Raw genomic sequence first — 18,811 nt, forward strand, 5'->3', positions numbered from 1 at the left:
GGGTTCTGTTGCAGGGCAGGAGACCCTTGAGGAGGCCTGCGAGCCGGGTGGGCCAGCTGGGCGGGGCTCCGAGTCCACTGCAGAGGTGGCCCTGGGCCACTGCTGGGAAACGGCAGGTGCTCCTGCTAGACAGGCCACCTGAGCACAGGCACCAGGCTGATTCCAGGGGCTGTCCAAATGTCGCATGCAGGGCTGGGGCTGTGGCTCAGTGGCAGAGCACTTCCTAGCACGTGCAGGGCTCTGGGTTCCATTCCCAGTACCACATATAAATGAACGAATAAGATAAAGGTCCATCAACAGCTGAAATATACACATACACTAGAAAACAATTCAGCATGCTACACACTTGCAATTTGTGCTTTCCCCAGAGCACACTCCACGTTTCTTTCTTTCTTTTAGTTGTAGATGCACACAATGCCTTTGTTTTTTTGTTTTTATGTGGTGCCGGGGATTGAACCCAGTGCCTCACCCATGCTAGGCAAAAGCTCTACCACTGAGCCTCAACTCCAGCCCTCCATACTCTACATTTGTAATTACCTCGTAACCAATACTGCAAGCACTCACAGTAAGATAAGTGGCAGCACTGATCCTTACGTGATAACTACTGTGCTCCTCTCTAAAAACATCCAGAACGTGTGCCCAGCGTGGGAATGACACAGCCTGACCGTGGACCACCCACGTGTGCCCTGGATTCTGCTCTACCTGCCACTTCTGTGCCTGGCTCTCCCACGGCTGCCTGGGGCCAGTCCTGCTCTTGCCACCAACTCAGGCCCCCAGGAGGAGCCGAGTACCTCCACCCCCAGTCCCCAGAGAGGAGCTCCAAGCTGCAGAGGCCGGTCTGCTCCTCCGCCATGGGAGGCACGAGGCCAGGGAGCTCTGTTGGAGGCACTAAAAGCCACGGAGGTTTGGTGCTCTGCCCCGCCAGACACGGGCTCACGAACCCCAGGCCCAAGGCCCCAGTGCACAGGTGAGCCCATCTGAACAGGCTGGTCCACCCACAAGCCCCCTGGGTGCAGCTGCTGGACACATCAAGACCGCAGGGTGGGCGGCCGGCTGCACTCACCTGCCGCCGATCCTCACCACACTGCTGCGTACAAACCTCAGGAAGAAGTCAAACAGGTGGGTGCTGGTCTCATTCAGAGAGCAGCTCTGGAAAACAAGCAGACAGGCGCGGGTGATGGCCGTCAGAATGCACGTGTGGCTGGGGCAGGAACGGGGCTCCATAGCGGCGTCAGGTTTTCATGAAGTTGGGCTGGGCCAGGGCCAGGGCCCATCTGCTGCTGGGACAGAATCTGCCGCAGGCTGCTGGTGTCTGCAGAGTTTGCTGGACAGTGAGTGTTGCCTGTTTTGGCCCCTGAGACACTGGACCTAGCCCATATGACTCCCTGGAGAGCCAAGGAAACTCACCCAGGGGCCTCAGAGTGGGTGCCACTGTCCCCTAAGACTAAGGAAGCACTAGAAGATTCTGTAAAGAGCAAAGAACTACACGAGCCAATCCTGTACTATTGGAGGCCTGGGGGTCTCAGCCCAAGACCAAGGGTCAAGCCAAGGTGGGTGGGTCACAGGACAAACCCTGACTGTCCTCCAAAGAAAGGGGCTTCTCCCTACGGCCTTGAGGTCAAAGCTGAGGGGGCAGACACTTCTGCCAAGTCTCAGATACAGCAACTGAGAGCAGGGGAGCCTGGCCAGGTGGGAAGAGGACACGTGGCCCAAGACAGAGGCCCAGGCCTGGCATGGCCAGCGAAGAGGGGGCTCTGTAGCTGTGCCTAGTAGCCGTGGCCTCGTCCCCACCATAGGGCAAGCCGAGTGGCCCACCCAGCGCTGGGAAGCCCATGCAGATGCCCACCAGGCTCAAGGACCTGCTCAATGACGACGGCGTCCTTCAGCGCACTCCTGTCCTGCAGGTGCTCCACGAACTGGCGCATGTAGGGCTGCAGGTCCGAGAGGGTGGAGACCTGGGACGGGGGGGNTCCCCTGAGTCTCCACTCCAGCCAGGGTGTGCAGGTTGTGCCAGACACTCAGGCCCCAGGGGACAAGAGAGGTGTGGGCAGTGTGGTGAGGCACTCAGGGACCTCAGCTCATCAGGAGTGGATCTTGGCTGTGGCCAGGGTGATGGAGAGGCTCCAGGGTGGGTGTGGCCAGCAAGGAGCAGGAGCACCAGGGCCCCAGGACAGCCCCGGGCTCCCAGCACAGCGGGCCAGGGCAGCTCTGCTCAACCACCTGGACATCCTACTGCCCCCACTGGGCCCCCCCTGCCGCCTCTGGGAGGTCAGAGGCCAAAGGAGCCCCAGGTCACCAGAGGGTCTCAGTGGGTGGGCTCTGCTTCCTAGAGCACACCAGGGAGGGGCTGACCGTCCACAGAAAGCAGGCCCAGGGTCACAGCCCACCTGCCACATGGACATGGGGCTCCCCGGAGAACTGCAGCCTCAGGTGGGCTGGCCCCTCCAGTGACACAGATCCAGGTGTGGGCTGCCGGAGCCCACACTGCCCAGGCAGTGAGGAGGCAGGGTCAGTCCAGGATGGTCTTGAAGTCTGTGGTCAGGGCTGGGTCAGCTGCGGCCTTGAGGGCTGCCAAGGTGGCCTCAGGGAGCTTCTGACACAGCTGTGTTTGGGCTGCAGAAAAATGAGGGACAGAACTCAGACCCCGTCCAGAAGAGGTCAGAGTGTCCTCCAGCCCAGCCCTAGGGTAGGAGGCACATCTAAGCTGAGCCTTGCCCAGCACCAGGGCAGGAGCCTCAACCAAAGGTCAGCGGCCCTACGTCTCGGGCCAGACAAAAGGCCCAGAGCGGCTGACGAGGAAGCAGAGCCAGGGCAGGAGGGGGTCGTTTGCCACCACCTGAGCTGAGGACCTCACTGAGGCCCGGGAGCAGGGAGGGCAGTGGTCTCTGAGGACAGGGCCTCACTCCTCCCACACCTACCTGTTCTGAGCGGCCCCAGGAGACACTTGTAGGTGGCACAGTGACAAGCCAGCTTGACCAGGAAGGCTTGGTGGCAGAGCCACTGTGCTGCTTCGAAGGGAAACGGGCCGGCAGCGCCCCTGGCCCCCAGCGACACCCCTGGGGGAGCAAGGGGAGGCTGACAGCTGTGGTGGAGCCCCAGCCCACACCCCCCTCGGGCAGCCCTGCCCAGGCGTGCGGTCCCGGCCCTGCACCTGAGTTCCTGGCTCTCAGGATGGAGTAGCAGCAGGAAGCCGTGTCAGAGATGATGCGCAGGAAGAACCGGGGGTTCTTCCGAACCTGCTGGCTGAACGGGAGCTGGAGCACACACGCGTGGAACCTGGGGGCAGGAGGGCAGGCCTGGGGGTCACCTGCATGCACACCGTGTGATGAACACTTCAGCGTAGCCACGTGGGCACAAGATTTCCTGCTTGAGTTGTCACACAGTCCCTTGCTGGGTGCCTGCTGTGCTGGGCCAGGCAACAAATGACTTGGTGTCAGGGTCAAGGAGTGAGGCCCCACCCATGGTGGGGACGCTGTCCCCGGGACTGGACGCCACTGTCCCCTCCAGGCTCTGAAGGCAGCCCTTGCTCTCTGTGCTGAGACTGTTTCTTCCTCTCCTCTCCCTAGTCTCAGGGACATAGTGACCCTTCCTCCCCACACAGGCCCAGGTATCCAGTCACCTGAGCTACAGTCCTCGAGCACACACCCACCACAAGAACATCAGACTTTGGGGATGGCCCAGAATATCCAGGAAATCTCCCAAATTAGCAACCCATTTTGACCCCCACCCCCGGGGTTAGTGCTCCTGGAACACAGCCTGGAGTCACCTCTAAAACCCTGTTCCCTGACGGGGCAGAGCAGCCTCTGAACCGGGGGCCCGATCTCCTTGGCCAGCAAAGCAATACGACTTTGCCCTTTTTCTCAAAACTCTGTCCTCGTTACTAAATTGGCACTGGGGACAAGGACTGAGCTTTCGGTGACATCACCACCCACCCATCCTCAGTTCTCAGGACCAGCCACAGCCACAGGCAGGGAGGCTCCAGAAGCTCTGGAGGCCTGAGCACAAGTCGGCGTCCTCCGCCACACCCTCCTGGGGTGCAGGCTGGCGATGCTCATTGGCTGCGAGCTCAGTGCTCTGCCCCCTGGGTCCCCAGATCCACACTGTCTGTGGCCTTTGCATGCTGGGTACCTTCCACTGACACTCCCCTGCCCAGCTCAGTGGACGCCAGGCTGTGTGGGCCTGCAAATGTCCAGCCATGGCGGAAGTGCGTCCATGACTGGAGAGAACGTGAGGCCGTGCTGGGTGGCTCCTGCTGCAGATCCACTTGCCCCCTGGGTTCCCACAGCCCCAGCAGAGCAGAGCCCCTGCTGCCCCTGCAGGACAAGCACCAAGTGGGCACTGCTAGCCCTGCGCCTTCGCTGCAGTGTGGTGCAGTGTGGACCCACGACCCACCTATAGGCCTGCAGCAGGAAGATCTTGTAAATGTTCACGCACACCGTCTGGAGGCTGTTCACCTGGAGTCCCCGAGAGCAGGACAGTCAGCAAGGGCCCTGGTCCAGGGTGTCCCCGAGTATGGCTGCAAGATAAACCTGCAGAAGACAGTGGTGAACTTCCCCGTGGAGAGCGAGGCCCCCAACGGCGCTGCCCCGCTGCAGCTGCCCGCTCACTGCCTGTTCCCCTGGTGCGGCCTGCTGCTGGACTCGCAGACCCTGGAGGTGTTCTGTGACTACTCCAGGTGAGTGGCCCTGGCAGGTGAGGAGTTGGCGCGTCAGAGTAGGCGGCACTGAGGGCCGGTCCAGTCCTGTTGGCAGGACAGGTATCTGGGGACCAAGATGTTAGAAGCTGGTGCCCTTCAACCCGGGGGTGGACAGAGGTGCATCTTCCCGTGGGTGCACAAGCACTGGGCACAGGAGCTGTTTACTGGGCCAGTTTGGCAGAAGGACACTGGAGATTCAGGGCACCAGTGTGTCCCCAGCCTGAACCAGCCTGCAGGTCCTGGCTGCACACGAGTGTCTAGGGGGACACAAGCTTCAGCCCACCCATGGCCTTCTGGTTGCCAGGAGTTCCGGGTGACTGGGCTTGGGTCAGCAGGGCTCTCGCCTGGTGGGTGTCTGGAGACACAGGTGCCGTCTCACCAGAGCTCACAGTGCCGCCTCAGGCCCACACAGTCGCCGTGGACTCAGGACAGACAGGGACAGACATCTGGGCCATCTCTTAGGAGTAAAGATGCAGAAATCCCGAGGTTGCAGTGGAGGGCAGTGCAACTGTTCCTGCCCTGGCGATTCTGGCCACCCTGGGCCTCGCGGTCCGGAGCCGAGCTCCGTCTCCAGTAGAGCTCTTTGGTGAGACGGTGGTTTTCTCTGTCTTGAGAACTGACTGGAGGGAGAGAATGACTTCCACCTTCACCTTGCAGCATACACTGCAAGGTGCAGGTAGAGGGTGTCCAGCGTGAGAAGCATGGACGCAGGAGTGAGCTGACCCCAAGGGAGCGCAGCAGGGCGTCCCCAGGGAACCTGAGAGCGCAGCACCCTCACGTCCTCCCTGACCAGCCTCTGCCTGTGCTGCTGTCCCTTGCTCACTTGGCCCACGAGGAAGGGTGACACGGCACACCCTTGGTCACCACCTGGCCCCAGGCCCTCGCTCTGCCCAGTCCTCACAGCCCAAATGCCAGCCCTGGGGTGAACTGGAAGAGACTGTGTTGGGAGCAGCTGGGAGGTTGGGACGTTTTCCCATCCGCCTGCAAGTCTGTGCGGAGGAGATGGCCAGAGACGCAGGTGGCCTCTCTCGGCCGTTTCTGAATGCTGAGGTGCCGTGCCTTGCCAAGACAGGTTACCCTTCAACCTGTCAGTGGCTTGGGAGGGACTGTGGGCCCCAGAAAGAAGCCTCGTTCTGCCACTGGCCTCAGGCGACACCTGGTGATGTGGAAGACCACTTCCAGCATCAGAGTCCAGAAGCCGGTGTCAGCAGACACGTCCTGGCGTGCAAACTGTGTGTCACGCAGAGACAGCCAGGGGCAGGAGGGCACTCTTCCTGTGTCCTGCGCACATCCCCTCCTGGGGCTGTGCCTGGCAAGGGTGTCAGTCGGACACCACTGGCAGGCGCTGTCACCGGGCTGCCAGTCTCTGCCGGGGCTTCAGGCAGAGGGCTGTGCCACACAGGCAGGAGCCACGTCTGCCATGCTCCACAACGGGGCTGCACAGGGGCGGCTGCCGGTGAGCTCTGTTGGTCGTGTCGCTGACGAGTGGACATCTGAGGTGATCCCAGGCTGGGGTACAGTCGTGCTGTCGGCCAGGTCCTGGCAGGAGCAGGCCGTGCAGGGCCTGGTTCGAGTGGCATGAGCCATGAGCCAGCTGGTTCTCAGAGCATGCTGCGTGCTCTGTGCCCAGCCCATCGGGGTCCTCGTGCCGGGCAGCTGTGCTTCAGGCGAGATGTGGCAGGGCTGGGGGAGGAGGCACAGGGCTCTGCGTCACAGCAGCTGTTGGGGGAACACACACCTGACACCCCTTTATGTCACAGCTATGCTCAGACCTCGGTCAGGGCCAGTCTCACCTTCCATCGCGGCTCCAAGGTGGGGCGGAACCTGCGTCGCAAGCTCCTGGCCGTCTTGCGGCTGAAGTGCCACGGCCTCTTTGTGGACCTGCAGGTGAGCGGGGCACATGCCCAGAGCCCCAGCACCAGGCCTTTACGGGTGGCCAGTCTTGTAGTTCTGTGTGTGCAAGTGTGTACGTGCATGTATGAGTGCACGTGTGTGCATGTGAATACACGTCTGCATTTCTCCTTAGGTATACATGNTCCGAGAGGGTGGAGACCTGGGACGGGGGAGGACGTGAGGGGAGCATGTAGGGCTGCAGGTCCGAGAGGGTGGAGACCTGGGACGGGGGAGGACGTGAGGGGAGCATGTAGGGCTGCAGGTCCGAGAGGGTGGAGACCTGGGACGGGGGAGGACGTGAGGGGAGCATGTAGGGCTGCAGGTCCGAGAGGGTGGAGACCTGGGACGGGGGAGGACGTGAGGGGAGCATGTAGGGCTGCAGGTCCGAGAGGGTGGAGACCTGGGACGGGGGAGGACGTGAGGGGAGCATGTAGGGCTGCAGGTCCGAGAGGGTGGAGACCTGGGACGGGGGAGGACGTGAGGGGAGCATGTAGGGCTGCAGGTCCGAGAGGGTGGAGACCTGGGACGGGGGAGGACGTGAGGGGAGCATGTAGGGCTGCAGGTCCGAGAGGGTGGAGACCTGGGACGGGGGAGGACGTGAGGGGAGCATGTAGGGCTGCAGGTCCGAGAGGGTGGAGACCTGGGACGGGGGAGGACGTGAGGGGAGCATGTAGGGCTGCAGGTCCGAGAGGGTGGAGACCTGGGACGGGGGAGGACGTGAGGGGAGCATGTAGGGCTGCAGGTCCGAGAGGGTGGAGACCTGGGACGGGGGAGGACGTGAGGGGAGCATGTAGGGCTGCAGGTCCGAGAGGGTGGAGACCTGGGACGGGGGAGGACGTGAGGGGAGCATGTAGGGCTGCAGGTCCGAGAGGGTGGAGACCTGGGACGGGGGAGGACGTGAGGGGAGCATGTAGGGCTGCAGGTCCGAGAGGGTGGAGACCTGGGACGGGGGAGGACGTGAGGGGAGCATGTAGGGCTGCAGGTCCGAGAGGGTGGAGACCTGGGACGGGGGAGGACGTGAGGGGAGCATGTAGGGCTGCAGGTCCGAGAGGGTGGAGACCTGGGACGGGGGAGGACGTGAGGGGAGCATGTAGGGCTGCAGGTCCGAGAGGGTGGAGACCTGGGACGGGGGAGGACGTGAGGGGAGCATGTAGGGCTGCAGGTCCGAGAGGGTGGAGACCTGGGACGGGGGAGGACGTGAGGGGAGCATGTAGGGCTGCAGGTCCGAGAGGGTGGAGACCTGGGACGGGGGAGGACGTGAGGGGAGCATGTAGGGCTGCAGGTCCGAGAGGGTGGAGACCTGGGACGGGGGAGGACGTGAGGGGAGCATGTAGGGCTGCAGGTCCGAGAGGGTGGAGACCTGGGACGGGGGAGGACGTGAGGGGAGCATGTAGGGCTGCAGGTCCGAGAGGGTGGAGACCTGGGACGGGGGAGGACGTGAGGGGAGCATGTAGGGCTGCAGGTCCGAGAGGGTGGAGACCTGGGACGGGGGAGGACGTGAGGGGAGCATGTAGGGCTGCAGGTCCGAGAGGGTGGAGACCTGGGACGGGGGAGGACGTGAGGGGAGCATGTAGGGCTGCAGGTCCGAGAGGGTGGAGACCTGGGACGGGGGAGGACGTGAGGGGAGCATGTAGGGCTGCAGGTCCGAGAGGGTGGAGACCTGGGACGGGGGAGGACGTGAGGGGAGCATGTAGGGCTGCAGGTCCCAGAGGGGGGGACCTGGGACGGGGGGCGCGAGGGGCCAGCATTCCTGCCGCTGGATGCTGCCAAGCCAAGGCCCCAGGACCAGGCCTGACACCAAGAGATCTGGGTGTCCACCACGAGGCTTCTGTCTTGTGGGGAGGGAGGGAAGGTTTACGGCGGGAGCTGCAGAAATAGCAGGGCCACGCTGCAGCCAGCCTCAGGCCACCCCCCCACCCCGACCACCATCCACCACCAAGGCCCAAGAAGCACCCGACATCTCCACGGGGGTGCGGAGAGACCACAGCACATGGAAGGGCCTAGAGGAGCAGGAGGGCATGGCTCCGTCTCCTGTCTGCACACCCTCTTGCTTCTCATCTCAGTGGCCACCAAGACCCATGTCCTCAGGCAGGAACACAGAGCTCCTGATGCCCCACAGGATGCTCAGCCAGGAGGAGTCCGGAAGCGAGCCGTGGCCTTGGACCACAGCGCCCCCAGGAGGTCACAGCAGTGGCTGCAGTCAGGGCAACCTAGAGAGGTGCACACCTGGAGATCCTCACGCTGCCCCAACCAACAGCAGCTAAGCCACCCACAGGTCATCATCAAGAAGGGGAGAGAGATGGGCTGGGGATGTAGCTCAAGCAGTAACGTGCTCGGCTGGCATGCGCGGGGCACTGGGTTCGATCCTTGGCACCACATAAAAATAAATATTTAAAAAAAAATTCTCTCTTTAAAACAAAAAAAAAAAAGGAGAGAGATGACAACCAATGGTGCCACCAAGCTCCTGGAGGGCAGCTACAGCCTCAGGCTCACGGCCAAAGTCCACACACGCCCAGGAAGCAGAAGGCAAGCCAGCAGAGGGAGCGCTCTGGAACAACCCAGCAAAAGATGCTCTCTGCAAAGAGGCAGAACCGGAGCTGGCGAGGCGAGCAGGTAAGGCGGGAGGTGAGGGCGCCGCTCCCGCAGGGCCCAAGGCAGCGCCCGCTGCACTCACTCCCCGAAGGCCCTGCTCCACAGCAGGCACAGGATGAGGGGAGACGGGCAACAGTGGACCCAGAGGGAGATGCCCAACACTTAGGTGCTGTGGTGACTGTGCCTCCGCGTGGGGCACATGCCCCTGACCTGCCCCAACCACGCACAAAAATCAGCGGCACCAGACCCGGGTACAGAAGAGGGTGGAAACAGCAGCTGCCCAGAATGTAGGCACATTCTCTGCCGAACAGTCTCAGCCACGAAGGGGACTCTGTGAGAACTAAAAGCCACCCGCCAACATCCTCCTGGAGGTGACAATGGGGTGCATACACCTGGGGGAGTGGCTCCCAGAATGCACTGCAGAGCAAGGGCCGGCCCCAGCAGAAGCAGAGCAGGTCTGGCAGGTGCCCCATGCAGAAGACCCCCAGCCGGCCAGACAGGGAGCTCGGTTCCGGCGCCAAGACACACTGGACGTGACCCTCACGACAGCTCTGCACGCCTGCAGCAGCAGCATGTGGCCATCAGGAAACCCATGGCAACATCAGTACAACTGGACGATGCGCCAGCAATCTCTCCTCTGGAACTCTCCCACCCAGAAAGCTCTGTCCAGCAAGAAGCCACCCAGACGCCCACCCACAGCAGAAGGGATGCCCCCAAGCAGCGTGTGCCCAGACTGCTGCCCACACAAAGACACGCAGCTTGCTGGGCCAGTCTCGGGCACACTGGGAGCTGGAGGCCAGGTGCCCAGAACCACTTTCTGACAGAGCCCACGTGACAGATCATCACTGTGGTGCCTTGGGCTCCCAGGCACCGTGACACGGAAGTCCCCCCACATGGGGTCCAGGAGTGTGCACGGAAGATTGGCCAACACTTGCCTGTCTTGTCTCAACGGCAAAGCAAGGGAAGCAGCGTGCGCCTCTCCAAGCCCAGTCCCCGATCTGTCCAGGCCTGCCAGTGGCTGGAGGAAAGGACCCTGGATGCCTATCACCAAATCTACCCGTGAGCGTGAGGGCAGTGCCAGAGGTGCTCCAGACAAAGGAAGCCCCACTCGGCACCCAGAGGAGGGAGGCAGGTGCCCCGCGTGCTCTGGCCACAGACACACGTGCTATGGACGTGCACCAGCTCACCCACAGCACAGCAAGCACACCAGATACCGGTGCCGACAGGCCTGGGTGCTGAGCATGCTCAGCAGGGACACCCCGCAGCGGCCTTACATGTGTCCTGAAAGACTTGCGGACGCGCCCGTGGGCGGCTCTCTGCACCACGGCGTAGCGGCGGACGCAGTACGTGTTCTCCGGAGGCCTGATGATGCTGGCGATCACCTCCACGAGTCGGTCCTGGGGGATGGTGTCGTACGCCCCAGTCACATCTGCCTGCAGGATACACACGAGCCCTCAGAGCCTCAGCCCCACAGGCCCAGGGGCCCCTGCAGGCCCTGCGCAGAGCCTGGGCCCAAACCACCCACAGCGCCCCCTGCAGGGAGTGGGCACAGGAAGGCTGGAGACACACCATGACCACCCAACTCTGGTCAGAGGCCCAGCTAGGTTCAGGAGGGAGGCCAGCCTGCATCCTCTAAGACCCTCCACCCCAGGGAGGCCAGGCCTGCATTCCCCAAGACCCCAGACTGAGGACCCCAGAGAGCCAGCCTGCCCCCGTCCCTTTGGGCCACAGGACTCATGAACACGGCACAGGGCTCCCAAGCCCAGGGGTCTGAGCCAGGTTCAGCTCCTTCTTTGAAGAGGAACCAACATCTGGTGGGATGCTCCCAAGAGTGGGACCCAGGACTTGGGGTGCTGAGTCCAGGGAGCCCACACAGGCTCAAAGCTCTGTCCCGAGTTGGTGTCCCCAGGAGACAGGCACTCAGGTTCCCATCTCCCAAGAGAATCAGAGGACACACCTCTAGGGCCCAGTTATCGGGGGTGAGGTAGGCTACCACTCCCAACAATGGGCCGGGCTGACGGGGTGTCCGGGCGTCCATGCTCTGCACAGTGGGTGTGGTAGGCGGGGCAGGTGCCCACCTTGACAAAGTACAGCCGGGGCGCCGGGTCCTGAGCCCGCACACGCAGCACGAAGGCCCTCCAGACCCTGTAGATGTCGTCCATGCCCAGCACAGAGGCCCCCAGGAGGCCAGGTCGCTGGACCCGCTCATAATTAAGCACGCTGAACAAGGTCTTAATGTGCACAGTGAATTGCTGGGCCTGGGACACAGAGGGCATGGTGTCGGGAAGGCACAGGGTCCAGCAGTCTGTGAGGAGCCCAGGGCAGAGTGGGGATCTGAGAGGACCCAGGGGCATCCGAGCAGCTGCTCCTGGCTTCATGGCCAACCTCACCTGATCCTGCCACCTGGTCCACCCCACCTACCACAGCAAGGGGTACATGACCCACCACGCACTGGAGGGCCGCCAGAGCTGGGGTCAGGCTTGGGAACATCGTCACTCACACAGACCAAACCAGTTCCTGACCCACAAAGTGAGGGGAGGCCAGGAGCCACAGTCAGGGAGGTCAGGAGGCACAGGGTCGGGGAGGGGAGGGCAGGAGCCGCAGGGTCAGGAGCTGTGGGGAGGGCCTGCTGTCCTGGGGTCTGGCTGGCTGTCCCTCCTGCTCCCCACACGGGAAGCACAGCACTGCTGCCCACGCGAGGATTCCACGGGCACCTAGAGAGCCTGAGTGTCTCGTGCCCTGAGCAGCTGCCCAGAGGCCCTCGAGCCGGTGTCCCATCCGCCCAGACCTGCCCACACTGACTTCCCAGACCTGGGAATGATGGCCCTTGTCCACCTCACTCTGCCCACGGTGGCTCACCACACACTGGGGCCCTAGTCTAAGTTCGCACTGACCACGGGCTGGGCGAGGCAAGGCGAGGCAGGGTTACCTTCTTCTCCCTGCGGAGCGCTCTGGCACCCACGACGCAGTCCACGCTCACGATGGGCCGCAGCCCGTTGGGCTTAGGGACGAAGCGGAGTCTGGACGTGGGCAGGGCGGGCCGGGCGCCCTGGTGCTGCCTGACCTCGGCTTCCGACAGCTGCCGCAGCTGCACGCGCTCCAGGAGTTGCCTGCAACAGAGCCTCCTGGAGCCACAGGACCCCACACAGCAGGTGCACTGCCAGGACACTTGACCCCGGCTCACGCTGCAGGGCTGTGCAGGGCCATGGCGACCACGCTGACCACGGACCCCTCAAGAGCAGGTGCTTGACCCCAGCCCCACAGTCAGCCCAAGATGTCCAAACACAGCCAACATCCAGCACCACCTCGCTGCCCCCAGCTGGCCAAGCATCTCTGCAGCCTGCTGCTGCTCCCTACTGACACCCCGGGCTGGGCGTGGGTGCCAAGAGTCCCATGGGGTCTGAGCGTGCAGACGTGCTCAGCAGCCCTGACGTGGGTGCTAATAGTGCCCACCACTATGGCGGCCTTGGAAGAGCCAACAACACAGTCGGGAGCCCTGCAGCCCCCATCCCTCACCCTGCACAGGCAGCTCTGCCTGCCGCAGCCCTGCAGACCTGGATGGGAAATGCAGCCGGCACAGAATCCAGATGCTCAGAGGCTAAGCCAGCCAGCGGTCCCCCAAGGAGCCCCTCCCAGACACTTCCCAAGGGGCGGGCAGGGAGCAGCAGTGTGCTTTAGAGAGTCCGACCCACAGGCAACAGTCCTCTCCCGTCCACCACTCTTCTCCGCAGCGGGGTTGCTATGATGGTTGGACCCAGGCAGCTGGTGCGTAGTCCAGGGCCCCACGGGCCAGGACAATGGGCCCCACCCAGACCACAGGACTCTGTGAGTGGACAAGCTTGCAGGTGCCTCACACAAGCTGGGATCAGCACCTCTGTTCATGCCGACATCGACAAACAGAGCACAGACGGTACCTGACCCCCACGCTCTGCAGCCTGCGCCAGGTGCTCTGGCGGTAGAAGAGGAGCCTGTTCTTCTGGAACGTGGTCTCTGTGACATAGAAGAAGGACCTCAGCAGCCCCACCACGTAGGCGTCCACCAGCCAGAACAGGAACTTGGCCAGGATCTCTGCCCTCAGACGGTGCTCCGCTGCAGGCACACAGTGGGTACCTGCAACAAGAGGGCTGCTGAACCCCACCCCGTCCCCACAACCCACAGCTGCACCCCAGGCCCACGTGGCAGCCACAGTCCACCAGGAATGGCACCCATCCCGTGATGCCCACGGATGGCACTGAGAGCAACTGAAGGGGACACACTGGGCTCGGGTAGACGTGCTCTCTGCTCCCTGAGCGTGGCTACTGGAGAGCTTAAAGCCACACCTGTGGCTCAGGCAGCTTCCTCCTCTGTGTGTGAGCAGAGCGGAGAAGGCGTGCGCTCTCTGTCCCCACACTGGTCCACACGATTCCAAACCCGTCACTGGGAAGCAAGATCCAGAACCCTGAGGTGGGTTTGCAGGCGGCACAGCCAAGGGACTCCGACCCCAGGCTCCAACACGCACAGTGAGCCCGGGGCGCCCTGGCCCCTCTGCGTTCTATTCTGCGCATGTCAGAAGCAGCCACAGGCATCTTCAGAGGCCAGACAGAGGCGGGCTGACCACCAACAGTGGACAGGAAAGGCGCCACAGAGAAGCAGCAGGAACCCAGAAGGCAGGCCGGGACAAGACGGCACGGGACAAAGAGGAGGAGAGCAGTGGGTCCCTGGCAAAGCAGCCCAGGCAGAGCACTTGGCGTGTGGGGGTCGGGCTGAACCCGCCAAGGCCCCTCCTGATGGGAGTCGGGATAAACTCTGCATCCTGAGGATCCACACCGCCAGGAAAGGCACCAACAGCCCCGAGGATGGTGAGGAACCAGGGCCACCGCACACGAAAGAAAATGAAAGGCAGAAAAGCACATTCGTGTGTCCCCAGGAGCCAGCCCCAGGGTCTTGATCTATCATCCGAGCAGCCATCTCATCTGTTAACAGCCACCTCGGAAGTTCCGCTCTCCTGGGCTTCCTCGTACCCACCCCCACCCCACCAGTGACCCACCCCAGGGCACTAACCCCAGCCCATCCCACGCTATCCCACCCGCCTGGCTCTGACGAAGCACCCCCAGCCTGTCCCACAGCACCACAGCTCGCACCCCAAGCCCTACCCACAAAAGCTGAGCCCCGGACATCTCGGGGCCTCTCTCCTACAGGGAGGTGGCCTTGACTGTCAGGGTGGACCTCTGCCTGGTCTCCGTCCTTCACCCCCCCCATGGTCTCTCGCTTTCTTTCTTTCACCAACAAACACAACAGGCTGTCCAGCTGTCCAGTTAAGTGACAACTGTCAGGAGGGACGGGAGATAAACCCACCTCCCTGCTCCTGAAGAGACGGACCCAGCGACTAGAATCTGAAAAGGTGAAGACAAAGACTAGTGGAGATCCAGGCCCACGGCGAGCTCAAAGGCAGCTCAGCAACGGCAAGGCGCTACGCAGCTCAGCCAGGCCCTTCTCCAAATAAAACACCTAAGAAAGGCGGGGTGTGGCTCCCTGGCCAAGTGCCCCTGAGTCCAACCCCCAGCACTGCCCCAAAAGTAAGATACCTAGTGGAGGAGAAAGGACCCGACAGGAAAGCACTGACAAAAGCCAGCCCGGGGCTGGGTCGTGGCTCAGCGTGCAGCGCTTGCCTCGCACAGGTGGGGCACTGGGTTGGATCCTCACACCACGTGAAAACAAGAAAACAAGATAAAGATATCGTGTCCATGTATAACTAAAAAAATACTAAAAAAAAAAAGCCAGCCCAGTGCAGCCGTGCCGGAGAACGGGAAAGGGACAGCAGGGCGAGCACTCCTCACGTCACTGTCCTGCAATGACACCCTCACCAGAGACCACACCCGAACACGGCCTGCAGACTCCAGGGCAAGGAGGGCGCAGCACAGCCACACTAGAGCGAGACCGCGGTGCCCCCAGGCCTGCAGGCCTCTGCAGGCCCCACACAGCAGTCAGCAAGACCACACAGGGCACAGAGATGACCACGCTCGCTGCCCATACTCTGGGTGCCAAAACACCAACCTCAGACCACAGCTGTCACACAGATCAGCTGGAAATGACGAAAGGCCCTTCCAGATCTCCTGGGGTCGGGGTCTGAGGTGTCCCCGAAAAGCTCCTGGGTGGGATAGTACAGAAAGTTCAGGGGGAAGCCATCAGGTTGAGAGGTGTCTCCTCGTCAGTGTGGATCCCGACAGGAACCCACTGGGAGGTAACTGCAGCAGGCAAGCGTGGCTGCAGGAGTGGGTCCCTGGGCACGTGCCTTACGTTCTGTCCCTGGTGAGCACAGCTCAGTCTCTCTACTTCCTGGTGCCATGTCCTGAGCTGTGCTCCTCCTCCACACCCTTCCACCATGTGTCCTGCCTCACCTTGGAGCTGACCGTCTGTGGACTGAGACCTCAGAGACAGTGAGCACCAAATAAACTTTTCCTCCTCTGAAATCGTTCCGGTCACAGCAGTGAAAAGGCTGATTAAAACAGACCCCGTTCATTGGGAAAATAAAAAATATGCCTAAATAGCTCACTGGTCAAAGAAATCATAGAAGTTAGAAAATACCCCCCAAAACAGTTGCACCTAAATGACTACACATCAAAAAACAGACACAGCTAAGGCGGTACTCGGAGGGAAACACCGTGAAGAATCCCCCTAAGAAGTTAGAAAACTAACACGGACCCCTAAAAGAAGCAGGAGGAAGACCCAAACATCAGGGAGAAATCAAACTCAAAACAAAGCCCCAACAGAGAGGACCAGCCAGGTTCTGTGGAAAACTGGGAAAGGGACCGTGCAGCCGGCCTAAGACCGAGGGCAGGCAGGGCTCGGCCTGGGCGAGACGCAGCCTGAAGACAGAGGGCAGGCAGGGCTCGGCCTGAGAGAGACGCAGCACATGCCCAGAACAAGGAGCAAGGGCGGCCCCACCCAAGGGGCCAGAGCAGGGCCGGCTTGGGAGAGATCTGGACAAGTGGGGGCCAAGGCGCCTCACTCCCAGCAGGCCACAGGGAATCCTCTGGGCAGGTCTCCAGCCATAATGGGCAGCGGATACGGCATCCCTGCAGTCTGGTCTTCAGGGCTGCAGAAAACACAGCCTATGAGGGCAGAGGGTTCAAGGGGGCCACAGGGCCTGGCAGCCAGGGAAGTGGACAGGCAGGCCTGGTGGACAAAGGTGATGGAGGCCTGAGCAACGGGCAGAGAGGAGGGCTTGGGTGAGGGGCTGGCAGGCTATTCAGGTCTTCTTCCTGGTCTCTCTCCCCTACCCTGCCCGGTCCCAGCATACACACCATTACAACTACACACCTGGGCTGGGGTTGTGGCTCAGAGGGAGAGAGCTGGCCTAGCACATGTGAGGCCCACATATAAATAAGTAAAATGAACGTCTATTGACAACTAAAAAAATATTTAAAAACCAACAAAAAAAAAAAAAAGAAAAAGAAAAAAACCTACACACCTGCTGGGTGTGGTGGCACAGGCCTGTAATCCAGTATCTCAGAAGGCTGAGGCAGGGGGATCACAAATTCAAAGCCAGCCTCAGCAATGGCGAGGTACTAACCAACTCAATGAGACCCTGGCTCTAAATAAAACACAAAATAGGGCCGGAGATGTGGCTCAGTAATTGAGTGCCCCTGAGTTCGATCCCTGGTACCCTCCAAAAACCACAAAACACCTACATACCTGCACACCGGTGACCTGGACACCTTCTCCCATCCCAGTTACTATCAGGTAAGGCACCATTCTCAGTGACGAGCTCTGAGGTCAAGAGAGGACTCGGTATAACCTGCCAGCCTCAAGAAAGCTATGACCTCCGGGACCCTCCCTGTTGCCAGAACCCACTGCAACGCACACCTGCCCTATCTGTTCACTGTGTCATCCCAGTGCCCCGATGAAAGTGGACAGGAGTCTCTTAGGTCCCTGCAAACTGGAGAGAGGGCACTCAGAGGCAGAGATCAGCTGGAGCTCCCTGACAGCCACAGGTCAAGGAACCTGGCACCTGCATGGGGACCCAGGGCCCCTGCCCTCAACTGGGCCACTCCCCTAGGCCCTACTGCACGTGCTGCAGGGCTGGCCAGTGCTGGCCGGGAGGGCGGCCCCTCCTCACCTGGGCTCCTGCGCAGCCAAGCACAGTCCCGCACCTTCATCTTCCACGTCAGCTCCCGCCGTGACAGCCTGGCGTGCTTTCCCAGAGAGATGAACCTCTTCACGTTCCTCAAGAAGCGGCGCTGGTTGTGCCTGGAGCCCCAGAGGCCGGCGGGGACCAGCCTGCAGAGACAGGCCCGTAGGAATGCATATACCTGCCAGGGGCTGCTGTGCTGGTCGAGCAGCTCTACCAGGTGGCCCGGGTCTGCAGACCCCTCAGGAGCCTCAGCTGGCCTCCCTGAGGCACAGGCACGGACCACCTGGGTGGCCGCAGCCTGAAGTGGACAGTGCATCCTCAGAAGAGCAAGGTAAGGGCACTGTGCATGGTTGGCAAGCAGTTCCCGGAACAGGGGTCGAATCTGCGCGTAGCGTGGGGACAGGCGGTGTGTCCTGCCAGGCACACCCAGCTGCCGGGGCACTGGTCCTAGAAAGACGGTCTCCACAAGCCTCTGGGCCCCACTCAGGCTGGGCCGCAGGGAGCTGAGAGGGAAGGAGGGGTGCAGCTGCTCCTTGCCCCTAGAATAGGAATAGAGGAAGCGCTTGACCTCCACCTGTGGTTGGGGCTGTGGTGGCCACAGTGTGGATGGGAGACTGGTCTCCCGCTTGCAACCTAGGCGGGAGGAGTGCTGGGCTCTGGACTTAGCTTCCAATGATGTGGCTTCAGCTGCGGCTGGGCAGGATGTCACCCCACAGGGTTTTCCAGGAGTTGGCCCACAGGCCTGCTCCAGGCCCAGGCTGCACCTGGGCTTCTTGGCCAAAGGCGGACTTCTGCCTGCGTTGTCTAGGTGCCGCTTTGCACCTCGGGCTGGCCAGCCCAGGGATCCCCAGGCCTCCTGGTTGCTGCTGTTCTGGACTGGGCCTGTGGATCGGCGGCCTGTCTGGCCTGCCTGCCCTGTGGGCCAGCGGGTCCGGGGCACTGTGGGCTGGGCCTTGGCGGTAGCGGAGAGTTCATAGAGAGGCGGCCCACACACCTGGTAGGCACAATTGGGAGGCACCAGCAGGTAGAGAGCGCAGCGGGCCAGCAGATGGACCAGCACGTCGTCGCCCAGGCGATGGAGGAGCATCCCCCACGCGCCGCTGCCGCGCAGAGTCTCCGTCACGGTATTAGGCAAATAGCTTCGAACGCTGGTCGTGAAGGCCATAGGTGGCCCGCCACGGGCCCCGTCCAGCAGCGCGAAGCCAAAGGCCAGCACATTCCTCACGCCGCGCTCGCAGAGCCTCTGTACGACCCTGGCCACCAACTCCTTCAAGCAGGACACCTGCAGGGGAGAAGGTCCTGAGTCGCTGAGGACAGAGGGAGGTGCCCGGGAATCGCGCTGCCCTGAGTCCCGCCTCTTCCCCCGTCCCCACCCTCCCGGATCCCCAGGGCGTCCCACCTGGCGGAAGGAGGGGGCGGCGGGAGGCGGCTGCGCGTCCCAGGGCACACACACCAGGCACTGGGCCACGAGAGCGCAGAAAGCCGCCGGGTCTCCTCGCCGCACGAGCGCCGACCCT

At 62.1% G+C, this 18,811-nt stretch overlaps 1 protein-coding gene and 1 long non-coding RNA gene across 2 annotated transcripts in view; both read right to left on the minus strand.

Moving 5' to 3' along the window:
* The window catches only part of Tert (telomerase reverse transcriptase), a 42,724-nt gene that overhangs the window by 8,813 nt on the left and 15,100 nt on the right, over positions 1-18,811 (minus strand). Inside the window, exons 3-11 of the mRNA XM_048814193.1 lie at positions 18,694-18,809; positions 17,280-18,576; positions 13,096-13,291; positions 12,111-12,291; positions 11,260-11,439; positions 10,456-10,614; positions 6,750-8,249; positions 1,860-1,955; positions 1,064-1,149 (exon numbers count right to left, since the gene is read on the minus strand). Coding sequence (XP_048670150.1) covers positions 1,064-1,149; positions 1,860-1,955; positions 6,750-8,249; positions 10,456-10,614; positions 11,260-11,439; positions 12,111-12,291; positions 13,096-13,291; positions 17,280-18,576; positions 18,694-18,809 — 3,811 coding nt within the window. The remainder of the gene's footprint in view (positions 1-1,063; positions 1,150-1,859; positions 1,956-6,749; positions 8,250-10,455; positions 10,615-11,259; positions 11,440-12,110; positions 12,292-13,095; positions 13,292-17,279; positions 18,577-18,693; positions 18,810-18,811) is intronic.
* Positions 1,977-4,496, minus strand: LOC125619949. The gene is made up of 4 exons (XR_007351515.1): positions 4,393-4,496; positions 3,152-3,276; positions 2,919-3,056; positions 1,977-2,613 (listed from the first exon to the last, which is right to left on the minus strand). It is a non-coding gene; the product is annotated as an uncharacterized LOC125619949 (long non-coding RNA).

Source organism: Marmota marmota, unplaced genomic scaffold, assembly GCF_001458135.2.
Source record: "Marmota marmota marmota unplaced genomic scaffold, marMar, whole genome shotgun sequence".
Classification (NCBI taxonomy): Eukaryota; Metazoa; Chordata; class Mammalia; order Rodentia; family Sciuridae; genus Marmota; species Marmota marmota.